Consider the following 15,622-nt stretch of genomic DNA (forward strand, 5'->3'; position numbering starts at 1 on the left):
ACTGATGTTTAACTACATACAAAGGGTCTTCAAAAAGTATATTATCTTTCAATTCTATTTTCCCACAAACTTTTTGAAGTACCCTTGTATTCAACTTGAAAAACAGATTAAAACTGGTTTTACAAAATGATATATTAAGGGCTTTACATAGATGTACTGGTTTATTTTTATAATTGTTATGCTTTGTTTTCAAATGACAAAAGAAAGTTTTCATGTTGCTTTTTGCGAGTACTTATCTATAAGTAAACTATGAATATAAGCTTTAGTCCCATTAAATGATAACCCTAATCAAATATAATAATTATATTATCTATTTAACATCATTTTTTGAAGTACTAGAGACCTGTATTGCTGCATAAAAATTCTGGTCAGATACATGTAAATACAGCGCTGGTGAAGATCACCTTGCTGAATTACTATCACTCTCACATACATGTTTGTTATGTTTTAACATCAATGCTCATTATGCTTCTTGTTTAACAGATAAAAGTATAAGTCAAACAATTAAAAGCTGTTATGTAAAGTGCCAAAACCACCTCAGCGAAATAGCATTGTTCAGTGGGGTCATTAGCTGAGAGGACAGTGAGTCACGGGTACGCTGAGGCTAACTAACCCCCATAAGCTTGGCAGCTTCCAAATAAAATGTATTGAAATTGCTAACTGATTAATCTAAAAAATAGAAATAGAAACAAACAGCATCACTACCTTTAGTGATTGAACCCCCTAGAACTTTTCTGCCAGGCCCTGGAAACTAACTAGAAAACCTAAAATTTATCCTATGGGAGGGGAAACAATCCAAAGACAGTTTCTGATTCTATCACTTGCTTCTACAACTCTGGTATTACTCAAGAAGTGATTTATATGAATATATAATGTAACGAAAGTTGTCCTGTGATAATAATTAAATGGTGATGTTTAGGTATCATGTATGGTATCATATGCCCACAAATCATTTTTCTAAGTCAAATAAGCAAATTATCTACTACAATAATGAAAGGTGAACTATTAGATACATGAAAGAAAATTTGAAAACTTAAAAAATGCAAAAAATAAAAACAATCGAATAGAAATTAACCTGAGAGTACATTAGGTAACAGATTTTAATATTTGTATATTTAAAAAAATATAAAGTTATATACTTTAAAAGTAATCATTTTATTCATGAAAAGACCCAGAACTAACATACTGCTTCCTTTTAAAATGATTTTTGAAATAGCGGACAGAAAACTAACAAGCCTGTCAACTGCACTTATACATGGAAGGAAAAGTGTTTTTAACAAAGGCTCAACAGTAAAAAAAAATTGTGACTTCAATAAATCTATTTTTCTAAATTATATTGAAAGTAAATGACACTCAGTTGAAGGAAGAAACAAGAATCTTTGTTTCAACCATGGTCTGAGTCGCAGACATTGATTAGGTGGTGTGTATACTTCATACTTATTCTTTTATAGATCTAAGTCAGCAGGCCAGCATAACAGTTCTACAAGGCACTATTGATTTTGTTTGATGTAATGCTAGCATCTAAGATCTAGAAATACAGAAAAAAAATCAAATATGGCATATAGATTTTTCAATTTTCTCTGATTTTATATTGGATTTACATTGATTCACTATTCTTTGATTTTGCATTCAGGTCTTTTCTCAAATCTATTGGAAGATTCCTTCAAAGTCCCATATGCAAATTGTTCCTTCAGCTACGCCTCTACACTCAACTGAGCACAACTTGAGAACAGATTTATGTGTTTTTCCTGTGACTTTCTTCCACATATCTTTGTGATCTTTTCAGGTATCAATAAAGATCCCTATATCTTCTTAGTGTTTCCTAAAATCCTTCCATATTTTAATCACATGACTTCTTATATATGATCTCATAGAAGCAGAAAAGGCCAAAACCTAGTTGAAACATTCCAGGATCATGGTGATAGTCCATATAACGGAACAGACCCTTTGTTAGGTCTAGATCATTTTACTAGAGTTCTGCTTACAGAGCTCAAATACTAATCAGCAACTACTGTCTTCACATATACTGTTCTGAATCTTTGTTACAATCACAGAACATGATCCAACAATTAACACTGGCCATTAAAATCTCTGTGAATCTATCTACCATTTCTGCTTCCCCTCACTAAGTACAGTATCTCTTGCATTTCTCACATTCTTAACCTAAGAGTACTTCTAATTGGTTGGTCAAGAAATAAGCTGCATTATATAATGTTCCATCCCTGCATAGCAAATAAGCTATGGCGAATTTATGCCAATGTGTCCATATAAAATCTACTATTAAATTGGTTATTAAAATACATTCTGCTGAAAGGGCATTCAAACTCTCATGCTAGACAATTATAAAATTTCATTCAGGGGAGACAGAAATGATGATTAACAGAAATGAACAAAAGCATCAGAAACATGCTAGTAAATGCTAGCTTATACATTCTGCTGTTCATCTGCAGGTCTTTATCCTTTGTAAATAGTGTATCTATACAATAAACCTATATTTCATCTATGTCCTATTTTAAGTTTTAATACATTCATTTTTTTCTACTCATTTCCTATCTTCTAAGATGTTTTTTCACTTAATCAATGGTTTTCAAACTTCATTATCAGTGAAACTCTTTGTTCCAATGAAATTTTATGGAGAACCCCAATATATAAAATAGTCAAAAGCAGAACTGCTTTGATACAAAGGGGAGGGCTGCCAGCAGACACAGTTTGAAAACCACTGCTCTAAATTATTCAAGAAAGCTGAAGTAAAGATATAGCCAATTGGGATTTCTTCATTTCCAATTATTATAAACAATTTCCCCATTGATTCCATTTCTTAAGAATGCTTTTAGTACAGCTGTTTTCTCCTCAGCTCATTAACGGAATAAAAGCACAGTGCCTAACATATAGTATTTAGGTAAGATCTGATGGTATTAATTCATATTTCCTTTTTTCATACTACCCAAAAGTGGAAACTAGTATAAGATACAATCTCAGAACTAGGTTATTAAAGCAAGTTTTTAAAATATTTAATATGTGATAGAAAATTTTTCTAAAAATTATCATTGCTTCATAACTGTAATTGCTTTAGTCCAAGTATAAACACTATCCAAAGGCTGAATCTCACTTAACAAAACAAAAATCACTCTGTAGTTACTCTGAGAAGGATATTTTCATGTGCAATAATTCTACTGCTATATTTTGGGATTAAAAAAAATTACATGATATATATTACTCAGCATACATAACATGATATATTTCAAACCTGATTTGCTTGAAAAGGCAAACAAAAAAAGGTCAATTTTTAACTCTGTCAAAGCTTAGATTAGAAAGATTTTAGAAAAAGTAACAAATGAAAACTTTTTTTCTAAAATAAGCTCATTTGTGCTTTTCAGGCTATTTCCTCATATTTATCAACCACCTTCCATGTAAATGGAAGGCCTTTAAACTGACTTTTCATAAACCTATGCTTTCCATAACCAACTCTGTGCTTAGCTTTATAAAAGGCATCCCTGTTCTTCTATGTTCCTCACTGGCTGGACCGGCAGAACCAGGTGTGAAATACGGCTCCACAGCCCACTCAATTTGTCTGAGTCCATGTGGTTGAAGGAGCTGGGAGTGTCAGAGTTGGTAAACTTGGCCCACAGTAAATCCCTCACTTTTTCTTCAGTTTCTCTTGGGCCTACACTTGCTTTTAATGTTTCCTCTTCCAGTAGGACAGTCAGGACCAGGGCCACATCTTTAAAGGCAGCATTCTCATGATCACAATACTTGTAGAAGATCAAGGTGGAGCCCGCAGGAAGGGATTCAAAGTGGTACACCACGGCAGCCTTCTGGCCATTCTCAAATCCATAGCTCAGCTCCATGTCAACCAACAGCTTGACTGTGTCACTGTCCTGCGAGGTTCTTCCAGCCCCATCAATCTCAATGGCAGAGGCTTTCTGGAAAGAGGTGTAGGCATCAGCAACATGGCGGCTCAGGCACTTCAGGGTCTCTCTTCCCTCTCGAGCTGCTGTAAATATGATGGTGGCTGGCTCAGTGGGGTTTGAAGCATTGAGGTGTTTCTGGAGAAACTTACATCCTCTGTGCCACACAAAGGAACTCTGGCCTGGAAATTTATCCTTCAATTGGCTGAACTGAGCTAAGAAGGCTTCCAAGGCTGGATTTTTGGGTACTTGCTGGGCTGGAGAGGAATAGTAGCTATGAACAGAACCCAGCACAAGGGCAACAACCAGGAAGCCAAGAAAGATGCGGCCTGTCAAAGAAGGAGAAGAGAATAGAAAATCAGAGAGAACATGAGTCAGAAACGAAGCCTGCAGTAGGGTAAAATGATGTAGAGATTCTGTCAGGTTTTACTGGAAGTGGCAAGTTTCTTTCGCCTAATTTGTTTAAACTTTCTGTTATTAAAGTCTACTAGAAATACCTTTTTTCTAGTCTATTCTCTAATTATACAAAGATACAATTTATTTGTTAAAAGGTAAAAGCTGAGTTTATGTATTTGTTGTTATAACTAATAATGTGATTCAGAAATAAGCTATTAGGATTTTCTTGCACCTTCTCAAAGTACTTCAACCTACAGCAGACCATTTCTTTTTTAGGGGTTAAACCCTAATGCCACCTGAGAAGTTAGTACTCTCTAACTGAAAAAGCAGTTTTAGTTTCTTGTTTATGAAAAACACTTCCTACTGTGGGAATTTTCATTTTGGTAAGCACAGCAAAATATCACCCAGCATCCCTAAGAGAAAAAAATCCCTAAAACTCTATTGCTTTATTTTACTAAGACTTATTATCAAACATTAAAAAATATATATATTAATACAATGTTAAAACTGTTTAAATCTGCTAGTTTTCTAGGCATTTTCACTTAGGATTTCTAAATATGAATCAACAGTAAATAAAATAAAGTTTGTTCTCACCATAGCTCCAAAAACCCTTTTTATTAGTCTTTGTGTCCTCCAGTGCATTCTCTTTGTTTTCTTCCAATTTTTGTGTTTCTTGTTGACTTCCAGCCTCTGAGGGAAAAAAGGAACAATATCACTTTTATACAGTACACTAATGAAAGTACATATACCTTTGTATCTCTCACCAAGCCAAAGAATCCTTTGACTGAGAGGATTTCTATACTTTGTAAAAATCTTCTTTTATTTTAAACAAAGCTAAATTTTTTCCTGTCTTTTCCTTAAGGCTCACTATTACTTTTATTCTACTTGGAAGAATAAAATGAAGTGCTGTGAAATTCACTCAAGGATACTATTGCTACATTCACAGTTCCTCATGGCCCCTTACATCAAGTACAAAGAAGCATTCTAATAGTACAGCCCAACCTATCTAAAATGTGGTTCAACAAAATGTACAAAATTGAGAAGAGATTTAAGAAATATCTGTACACAATACTCAACATCACAGGGCAATGATGCTCTAATTCCAGTGTTCAAGTCTCACATGGCTCCTCAAGACCTCAAGTATAAAAATAACAGGGGTACTAAGTGCAGAAATAGGAGAGATTACTGCACAGTTGCACCACAGCTTACAAAAGCAAGTTTGAGACTGTAAAGGAGGTATACAAAGCAAGGAATATAGGTGAAGAAAATTTATAAATTATGTAAAAATCTAGGTGCAGGGTGAGCATACCAATCTTAAAATATGTGGGTGAAAAGACAAGCAATATTTTGTAGCACTCTAAACTAAAACACTCTAGAGTCTAGATGTGCGCTTGATCCTAGCCAGGTACATCTATTAGCATAGAGAAGTGGAATCATCTTCACCTATAAAGGACAGTTCACATCACACCAACAAATAGGTTCTTAAAATATCCTACCATGGAATTTAAAGACTGAAATGATCTTTAACAATCACCTACTCCAACCCCCTACTTAATGTATGGTTAAAAAAAAGGTCCAGGGATGTTAAGGGCCTTGCCCAAGGTCACATAGAGATGTGGCTGAGTTGTGCTTAGAATGAGGTTTTTCATCTCCTAGACTATAGAGGAGCTCATTCCACTATACAGAGTTGCTTCCCACACATAAACTGCACTTTTTAAACTATTTTCTTTTTCTGCTCACAGTGAACCTACTTCATGGTGAAATTGTGATGGCAGATAATGGTCCATATAAATCATTCATTCATTTATTTGACAAACATTCATAAAGTTGCTTCTATGTGCCAGGTGCCAGAGATATACAAAGAATGAGAGAGAAACAGTCCTTGCCTTCACCGAAGTTACAGACTATTCTCATGATTAATGAATGAGACATATATTCGAGATCAGTCACTGATTTGCAGTGAAATATGAATTACTAGCCCTTGGTCAAGTCCCTGATGAAGAGAATGTCTTATATTTTATATTCCTTTGCACTGGCAAAATGGGCATTTTTGACTGAGCTCTTCAGAGTACTTAAAAAATACAACTCCACATATACAATCACAGAAGGTGAGAGTCAAAAGAGACCCTGGATATCATCGCATCCAACTCCTTCATTTTATAAATAGAAAAGTGAATACCAAAAAGTTAAAAGAGACTTGCCCAAAGTCACCCAAATTAGCAAGTGGTAGGGCCACAACTAGAATCCACATCTGTTTAGTGCCAGTTAAGGATTTAGCACACTGCAACTCTTTACCTTCATAAGGGAAGATACACTTGTTCCTCCTATTATACAAGCAGGGAAAATATCAGGTATAAATTAACTGATTTGCTCAAAGTTCTTTAAAACTGAAATATGACTGAGTTAAGGATAGTGCACCATTAATATTTATTTTAAAATATACCCATCTCTTGATTTATACATTTAGTTTCCCCCAAAGTAAAAGATTTTAAAAATTGTTAAGTCAAAATATTCTCATAAGAAGGGCCGACCCGTGGCTCACTTGGGAGAGTGTGGTGCTGACAACACCAAGTCAAGGGTTAAGATCCCCTTACTGGTCATCTTAAAAAAAAAAAAAAAAAAAATTCTCATAAGAAACAGAGAAAAAGCCAGAGGCAAATTTTTAAAGTTATGCCGCTTTTTGTCATATTGCATTAATACAAACAGTAAATAAAAAGATTGTTTATGGCCAGCCTTCAAAAAATAAAGATTGTTTACAAATGCAGTTTATGCACTTAATGTAACTTAATGTAGAGGAAGCAACTTAATGTAGAGGAATAAACGAGCGTAGGAGATGAGAAACCTCATCTAATCTCAACTCAGCCATGCAGCTTTGTGCAACCTTGGGCAAGGCCCAAAGGCTTTAATCCTATAAAAGACAGATTAAACTTCTCTGAAAAGAAGGCCCTTGACTTACACTGTGTTCTCAGTAACAGAGCAATACAAAACAGGATAGTAATTCAGTGGGTTCTCTCACCTGGTGTCAGCAGTCGCCTCCTCAGGGTATCTTGGCTCTCTAGCCCTGCACTGGAATGACCAGGACTCAGAACCTCCCAGAAGTCTGCAGCAAGTGGCTCCTGAGAAGCCCTGGTACTGTCACTCGCTTCCTCAGGGAGGGCTGCCGAGCTGCTCCCTGAGTGTGCATCTGCTCTTCCTACTTTGTCACTTGGAGAACAATTAGGATCTGGATCCAAGGGTTCTTCACCCAGACTTTCTGAAGGAAGATGACGCCCTTGTTCTCCATCCTGAAAACTTTGGTTGTTCTCATGTTCTGTTTTATCCTTTGGATATTTCCCCAAATTTGTTTCATCGGGACTTTCTGTTTCATCGGGACTTTCTGTTTCATCACCCATATCTGCACTTTCTGGACCTATTACTTGTATGTCTTGGTGGTCTCTGTTAAGACCAGAGGCAGGGTGTGGGGTTTGAGCTTCTTCAGTGGTACTTGCTGTGACTGTGGTCTCCTGGGCCTGAGAATGTATTGATGGATCATTTTCCAAATCCTTTTGACAGTCTATTGAGATAAAAATTTACAATTTTTATTGAAAGAAATTTCTTCATATTTTTGTATTTTAACAAGGTCTCTGATTAATAATAATATTTATAGGGTTTTCATGGTTTACAAGGCACCCTTTCTAAACATTATTTCTCTTGGCTCCCACTAAAAGTGATTAAAACAGACAAACTTATCATGCTAATAAATCTAACAAATAACACTAATGTAAAACAATTTTGAATGGCAGAAGCAACTTTTGGTTATATTAAATATGAGTGTACTTCAAAAAGTTTGTGGAAAAACTGAATTAAAAGATAATACGAATCTTTACATGAACTTTTTTGAAGACCCCTTGTATATCTTCTTTCCTAATGAGAGGCAATGATTATCAGTGGTAGCTAAAACCATTATGCAAATAGATGGCTGATAGGGAATTTTATAATGGATGAATCAGATTGACAACTACTGAACTCACTGATCAATGACAAAAACAGGCATCGTTAACCTCCCAATACAATGCAAAGGGAAGTACACTACACCACATATGAGGTATTCTTGCCAACAACTGAACTTGAATCAGATCAAGCTTCTTGAGCTAACTATCAATTCCCAAGAAATTCGGCGATAGAGGAATACATTAAACTGTGCCTCAGGAATGAATTCAACAGAATGTGGGAAATTCCAAGGGACAAAAGACTCTATTTCTTTAATAATGGCAAGAAATAAAAATAAATGGCAAGAAAAGGGAGGAAAAAAGGGGAGCAAGCTATTGATAAAGAGAAACTTAAGAGACACATAAACCAAATATAATATGTGGATTACAATGTTTACATTCAGTTTCAAATAAACCAGTCATTAAAGAAACATTTATGAGATAACCAGGAAAATCTGACCACCAGATATTTGACAATACTAAGGAATTTTTATTCATCTTTCTAGGTGTGATAAGGGTATCATGATTTCTTTTAAAAATCCTATCTTTTAGAGATAGGTATTCAAGTATTTAAGGCTAAAATTACAGAATGTCTAGAATTTGTTTCAGCTAAATGATATGGGGAAAGGGAAAAGTGAGGAAGCACAGACGAAACAATATTCGCCACATGTTGACAGCAGATGAAGCTGTTTAATGAGTACACCGAGGTTCACTTCACCTCTCTATTTCCTTTTATATATGTTTGAAATTTTCTATAACAAAGCTTTTTTCAAAAAAAAAAAAAAAAAAAAAAAAGCAACCTAGAAGATCTATCAGTCGATTGCAGTGTGTGGCCCAACTAGAGAGAAAAAAAATTATGAGACAATTTGGGAAATGTGAATACTGACAAGACATGTGATATTAAGGAATAATTGCTAATTTGTTTTTTAGGTGTGATGATAATATTTTGGTTATGTTTTTTAAAAAGAATCTATCCTTAAGAGATATAAACTATTTACAAATAAAATATCTTGGATTTAAGTTCAAATAATCCAGGACAGGCAACAAGGTCAGCTTTATGTTGGTAATAGTTGAAGATGGATGTTGAGTATACGTGGGGTTCATTATACTGTTCTACTTTTATATATTTAAAAACTCATACAATAAAAGGTTTAAAATAAATATGTCCTCTTTCTCTTCTGAGAAACCAATTTCATATTCTGCCTGTTTTATATCTCCTATATATACGTACACAGGTACTTCAAAAAAGTTCATGAAAATATTCATATTAACTTTTATTTTTCCATGAACTTTTTGAAACACCCTCATATAAGCTGAATAAACTTAAATTTCATCCTTACCTATAATTGAAAGTTCCCCTCTAAATATAGCACATCATATTAATTCTTTTTAATTTTACAAATATAACTCTGAAGATTTGTCTACTATCATTTTTTAAAGATGCACTGTATTTTTCCAATACTATACGTCCCTGCTATTGCAGCCTTTAAAACATTTATCTTCCATATAATGGTAAAATTCAATAAATATGAAAGAATAAGAATAATCATAACAATTCAATCCACTGAATTAGCTTTTTTACTTCAAAACTTCAGGTTTTAGTCATCAGAAATATTCCCTTAATACAGCCCTAGTTTCCTACAGCACAAACGTCAGTGCTGTACAAACTAGTCTTACCCTCTTGAGGATCCCTAAGTCCACTGTCAGTCATGTTTGTGTTCTATCTCTTCACAGTTTGGGATACTTTTTTTAGTAACTGGTTTTCTTTGTAAAGATGTCTTGCTTTCTTCTTGTCCCAAGTCCCAACAGACTCATGCTTTCCGTGGACCCAGGAAACAAGGCATATGTAGGGTGACTAAAATAAAATAAAAAAAAATTAAATGACTTTTTATCCATACAAGGAAGAAATACCAGTTTCAGCATTATTTCTTACATCTGTTTATTTGAGTTGTATTTCTTCTCTGAAACTTTTAAAACTTTTTTAGTGAAGAAAAAGTGCTTTCCAGTTTTCATGAGGATCATACTCCAAATCCTAGGCTGCAAAAAGAAAAAAACTCCAGACCATTAACCTTGCATATATGTCTTAATCTCCTAATAGATTCTTGTGTAGTTTAAAGAGTATAAAAAGATCGAGCGGGCTAGCAGGTTAGCTCAGTTGGTTAGAGCGTGGTGCTGACAGCAGCAAGATCAAGAGTTCGATCCCCGTACCAGCCAGTTGCAAAAAAAAAGATCGAGTGACAGATTTTAAAGAGAATAGCTTTGAAAACGAAATAAAATATAATTCTGAGTGGAAATTTAAGTCACTACTGAGGCAATCACTGCAGATTCCTTTATGTCTTCAATTCTGTCCCATATAATTTTCTCCCAGTCTACCTATATAAAGCTTTCACTTACCACTAACACATAACAATGCACATAGGCTACCTATTAACAAAGATGCCTGCCTTGAAGTACTAGGAAATACAGATTTGGAATTACATTGCTGCTTTCTTAGTGGTTTTCTCACAGTATTCTTTTGTAAAATATGGAGACAGATATCCCTTTATATGATACCTTTTCATGCAATGCTCAAAGAAGACAGATAAAGAAAAACTATTATGAGCTTTCTACAAAAGAAATCAAAATCAGAGGCAATTTATAAGCAATAAACTTAATCATATCATTTTATAGCTAAATCTTATTTTTTGTCAAAAAAAATTGATCAGCAAGTTACTTAACCTTCATTACCTGTAAAAATGAAAGTAAGGATTGCTAAGAGGATTAAATACAGAAAAGCTTTGTATAGTGTTATATTTTTTGATAGCATAGTTGAGAGGCTAGCCAACTAGCCTTCTTTGTGTTTTTCTCACAATATTCTTTTGTAAAATTAAATTTTACCAATTAAAACGTTTAATTCCAAATGCCTAGCACAGTGCCTAGTGCAGAGTAAGAACTCTGTATTTTAAACAAAAAGCATATGAAAAAAATGAATGAATGTATGAATAAAGAGTGATTCCCTAAGAGAAGGGAGAAGTTAGGGACAGGCCCTTCTTTCTGCTGATGTGAACACTTAGGAACATGTCTCAGATTTGGAGGGTTCCTTGTCACCCCTTTTATCTTCAAGCTCCCAGGACTGGGATTTTGGCTTTTCTTTTAATTTTACCATCATATGTTGCAATGAGGGTTGCTCTCCTATCCTAGCTCATGACAGAAAATAAAAAGTCCCTAGTCCTTTTTAGGTTTCTTAAAAAATTTTTTTTCCTGCCAGCCAAACTAAGAAAAGAATAGGGAAAAAGTTTGCTGTGTACCAGTGACAAAACTTTTAGAAAGCAAAGATACTATTTACAATAACTGTAAGGTACCCAGTAATAAAAATAAAAAGGTACCTAGTAATAAATCTAACAAGAGATGTGCAAAAACTTTGGAGAGAGGTGAATTTTACGTCATGTAATTTACATCTCAATAAAGCTGTTTTTTAAAAAAAGAATTTTAGAGAAAAAGTATAAAACTTTATTGAAGGCTATAAAGAAGACCTAAATAAACAGAAAAACATCATGTGCATAGACAGCAAGACTCAAAACCATCGATGCTAAATTTCTGCAAATTAATCTCTAAATTCAGTGCAATTTGAAACAAAATCTCAAGTGAGCTTTTTGATTATTGTTGGTTTCTAATTGAATGCACAGCTGATCCCAAAATTCACAAAAAGTACCAAAGGATCAAGAAGAGTCAAGATAATTCTGAAGAATGGGGGCTTTCATCACAGATGTCAAAGACTTACTATCAATTTACAGTAATAAAAATAATGGGGCACTTGTGCAAGAACAGACAAAAAGAACAAATAGGATATATGCATATATATGTAAAGGAAACTGGCTAAGTGACAAAAGAGAAAGAATGGATTAATAAATAGATAGTTTGGGGGCAAGTGACTATTCAAACGGGGAAAAAAAATTACATTTCTACCTCCCATCTCACACAAAAATCAATTCCAGATTAAGGACCTAAATTTGAAAAGTGAAACTTTGAAACTTTCAGAACAAAATATCAAACATCTTTATAACCTTAAGGGTTTCTTAAATAAGATATAAAATACACAAACCATAAAGGAAAATTTGACAAATGTGATCACATTACAAAATTTTTAATTTCTACACCAGAAAAGATATCAAAATTAAAAGATATGTCACTGATTTAAAAAATATCTGTAACACATACAACCAGTAAGGGATTAATATCTAGAATACATAAAAACTCCCACAAATCAGTAAAAGACAAATGGTGCTATTAAAGAGTGGGCAGAAGAGATGAACAAACAATTCAACAAAGACGAAACCTAAAAGTCTAATGAATATGTAAAAACAGTAGCCAAGGAAATGCAAAATAAATTAATGATGAGATGCTACTTCACAATAAGCAGATTAACAAAAAGTTAAAAGTCAAGCAATATCAAGTGTTAGTGAGATCTGGAGAGCTCTTGAACCCAACTGGCAGTGAAGTAAACTGTTACTACAACTTTGGAAAGCAATCTGGCATGTAAAGACACACATATTCTACAGATCAGCAACTCCACTTTTAGATATATGCTAGAGAAACTCACATACCCAAGGACATCTGTTGCAGCATTAAAATGAGGAAAAATTAGAAAACCTAAATATTCATTAATAAGGAAATGAGTTAAAAAAAACAATGGCATATTCTTACAGCGTAATACTATATGTAACAACTAAAATGAAAGAGATTATCTCAAAAAGTTGTAAGAATACAGCATTAAAGCATTTATATAAAATTTAAGAAACATAAAACAATACTATATAGAGTGATTCAATTGGACAATGGAATTGGACAATGGAATAAAAATGAACCAACTACTGATATGATACATGCCACATGCATGAATCCAAAAAATATGAATGGAAGAAGTGACACATAAGAGTTTATGTCCATTCACACGAAATTCTAGAATAGGCAGATGATTATGTTCTATGGTGATAGAAAACAGGATAATGGTTACTGAGGGAAGGAGTATAGACTAGAAAACAGCATGAGGAAACCTTTTGTGGTAATGAGAGTGTTTCACATCTTTACTGCAATGGTTCCATTTGTCATAAACTTAAAATCTCTGTATTTATTGTATGTAGATTATCCTCAACAAACTTTATTGCAAACAGAACCGAATGCATTAAAAAACGTATTACTTGATAATGAAGTTGCAGTCAAAAACAATATGCAAAGGAACCATCACAGATATTTCAATAATCTTATGAATGCTCAACACACTTTTCCTATCAAAAAGCACACATCAATTACGTAGCCCTCTTCATTCAGCCGCTTTGTAACATGTCACCACTGTTCATTGTTGAAATGGCATACCCTCACACAGCTGCAAGGAAGAAGTGGGACAAACAAACAACGTTTTTTTGTTTTGTTTTGTTTTGTTTTTGACCGGTACGAGGATCGCAACCCTCAGCATGGTGCTGTCTGCACCACGCTCAGCCAGTGAGCGCACTGGCCACCCCTATGTAGAATCCGAACCCGCAGCCTCGGCGCTACAAGCGCCACACTCTCCAGAGTGAGCCACGAGGCTGGCCCACAAACAAGGTTCTTGACACAACCTCACAAAAAGTCACATGGTATCTGGGAGATCTGGAGGCAACTGTTCCAGGGGCAAGTCCTCTTTTGAACAGTGTCCAATCCATATCAGGAAATGTGTTCATTAGGAACCTCTGGACTGCGTAATGGATGTGAGGCAGAGCTTCATCCTGATGGAAAATACGGTTGCTGGAGACTTTTAGTAGTTGCAGAAAAAGCCATTCTATATGCGTGTCCAAAAAAATATAACTTTGATGGTTTCTTTTGCAAAAAGAAACTGATGAAGAATATGTGTTTCATATGGTGAATCCCTTATAAGTCCAATTGTGAAATACTGGTTTTCAATGCCCCATACGTGGAGATGATAATGACTCATTTCTCGACTTAAACAAAACTAGCCTCATCACTAACAGTTGTCTCTACTTCCCTGTGACCCTAAAATCTGCAGCAAAACTTGCATCATTTTGCTGTAACTATTTCCAGTAGGGCTTGAAAGAAGTTAAAGATGTAAGGTTTTATTCTCCCTTTATGAAGAATGCACTAGATGTAGGAGTAGGCTGAAGGATGATTTGATTAATTTTGATTTCCTGGGACTTCCCTAAAGAGGGATGCAAATTTGCCTCACTGCTTCCTCTGTGTATGTGGCTGCCCTGTGCTCTGTCTTTTAAGTTGTACTCTTTCTGCTTCATCTCATTGTACAATGGTAAACACTTTGACAAGTGGTGGATGTCACTGTCTGGTACACCAAATGACTTTTGTACTGCAGTCACATAACCAAGTTTAGAAGATACTAATGTACAAAATTAAGTGCTGTAAAAGTAACTACAATTGATGTATATATATATATATTTGATACTAATCGTTTTGAAAGTATTCAATTACTTTCGTCACTGTATATTGTTTACATGTATATAAACGTGTAACAAAAATAAACACATAAACAGGATACACATCAACTTCAACTCAGTGCTTGCTTCTTCAAGGAATAAGAGTGAGTTTCAACTGTATAATAAAGTTTCTTAAGAAAATAAAAAGAACTGAGGTAAGTGTGGCAAAATGTTAATGTAGTTTAGATGTGAGTACACAGGTGTTTATTATATTATTCTCTGCACTTTTCTGTATGTTTGACGTAGTAACCACCTATGACAAATGTATTAAGGATTTAAGCTCTAGGGTTATAAGACAGATATCTTGGCCCTCAAACAATTTACAATCCTGCTGTGGAAACAAATAACATATAAAGCATACACGACAACTATAATACCTAGTATTTACTGAGCACCTTCTTTGTGCTAGGCAGCATTCAAAGTATTTCAAAGTATTTTATGTATTAACTCATTCAATCTGCAAAACTATCTTGAGGCATGAACTATTAATATTCCTACTATTTTACAGATGAGGAAGCTGAGATACAGAAAGATTAGGAATTTTATCCAAGAATACACAACTACAAAGGGCAAAGTCAGGATTTAAACTCAGGAAGTGTGGCTATGGGACCCAAGCTTTTAACCATAATGCTAAAGAATCTTATATTAAACAAACTACAAAGCACCCTGACTCTGGAATACCTGAATGTAGGTTTGAATTGTGACTCTAGCACATATAACCTCAGCGATTTGCACAAATCCTTCAACTTTTCTCATCCTGCTATTTCAGTGTTGTGTAAAGTCTCAGGTGATATAATAAATCATACAGCAATTACATCTACCATAATTAAGATTATAAATGGACCTAAAAAATGTGACAAGGATCTGCCTTGGGTCATCCATCCCTCCAGGC

General features: G+C 34.5%; 1 protein-coding gene across 1 annotated transcript in view; it reads right to left on the bottom strand.

Moving 5' to 3' along the window:
* Positions 1 to 1,101: 1,101 nt before the first annotated feature.
* LOC134383517 (torsin-1A-interacting protein 2-like) overlaps positions 1,102 to 15,622 on the bottom strand; it is a 28,646-nt gene continuing 14,125 nt past the window's right edge. Inside the window, exons 2-5 of the mRNA XM_063104647.1 lie at positions 9,950 to 10,127; positions 7,321 to 7,857; positions 4,899 to 4,994; positions 1,102 to 4,237 (exon numbers count right to left, since the gene is read on the bottom strand). Of these exons, the coding sequence (XP_062960717.1) occupies positions 3,480 to 4,237; positions 4,899 to 4,994; positions 7,321 to 7,857; positions 9,950 to 9,983 (1,425 nt within the window). The 5' untranslated portion in view covers positions 9,984 to 10,127 and the 3' untranslated portion in view covers positions 1,102 to 3,479. The remainder of the gene's footprint in view (positions 4,238 to 4,898; positions 4,995 to 7,320; positions 7,858 to 9,949; positions 10,128 to 15,622) is intronic.

This window comes from Cynocephalus volans, chromosome 8 (genome assembly GCF_027409185.1).
Source record: "Cynocephalus volans isolate mCynVol1 chromosome 8, mCynVol1.pri, whole genome shotgun sequence".
Classification (NCBI taxonomy): Eukaryota; Metazoa; Chordata; class Mammalia; order Dermoptera; family Cynocephalidae; genus Cynocephalus; species Cynocephalus volans.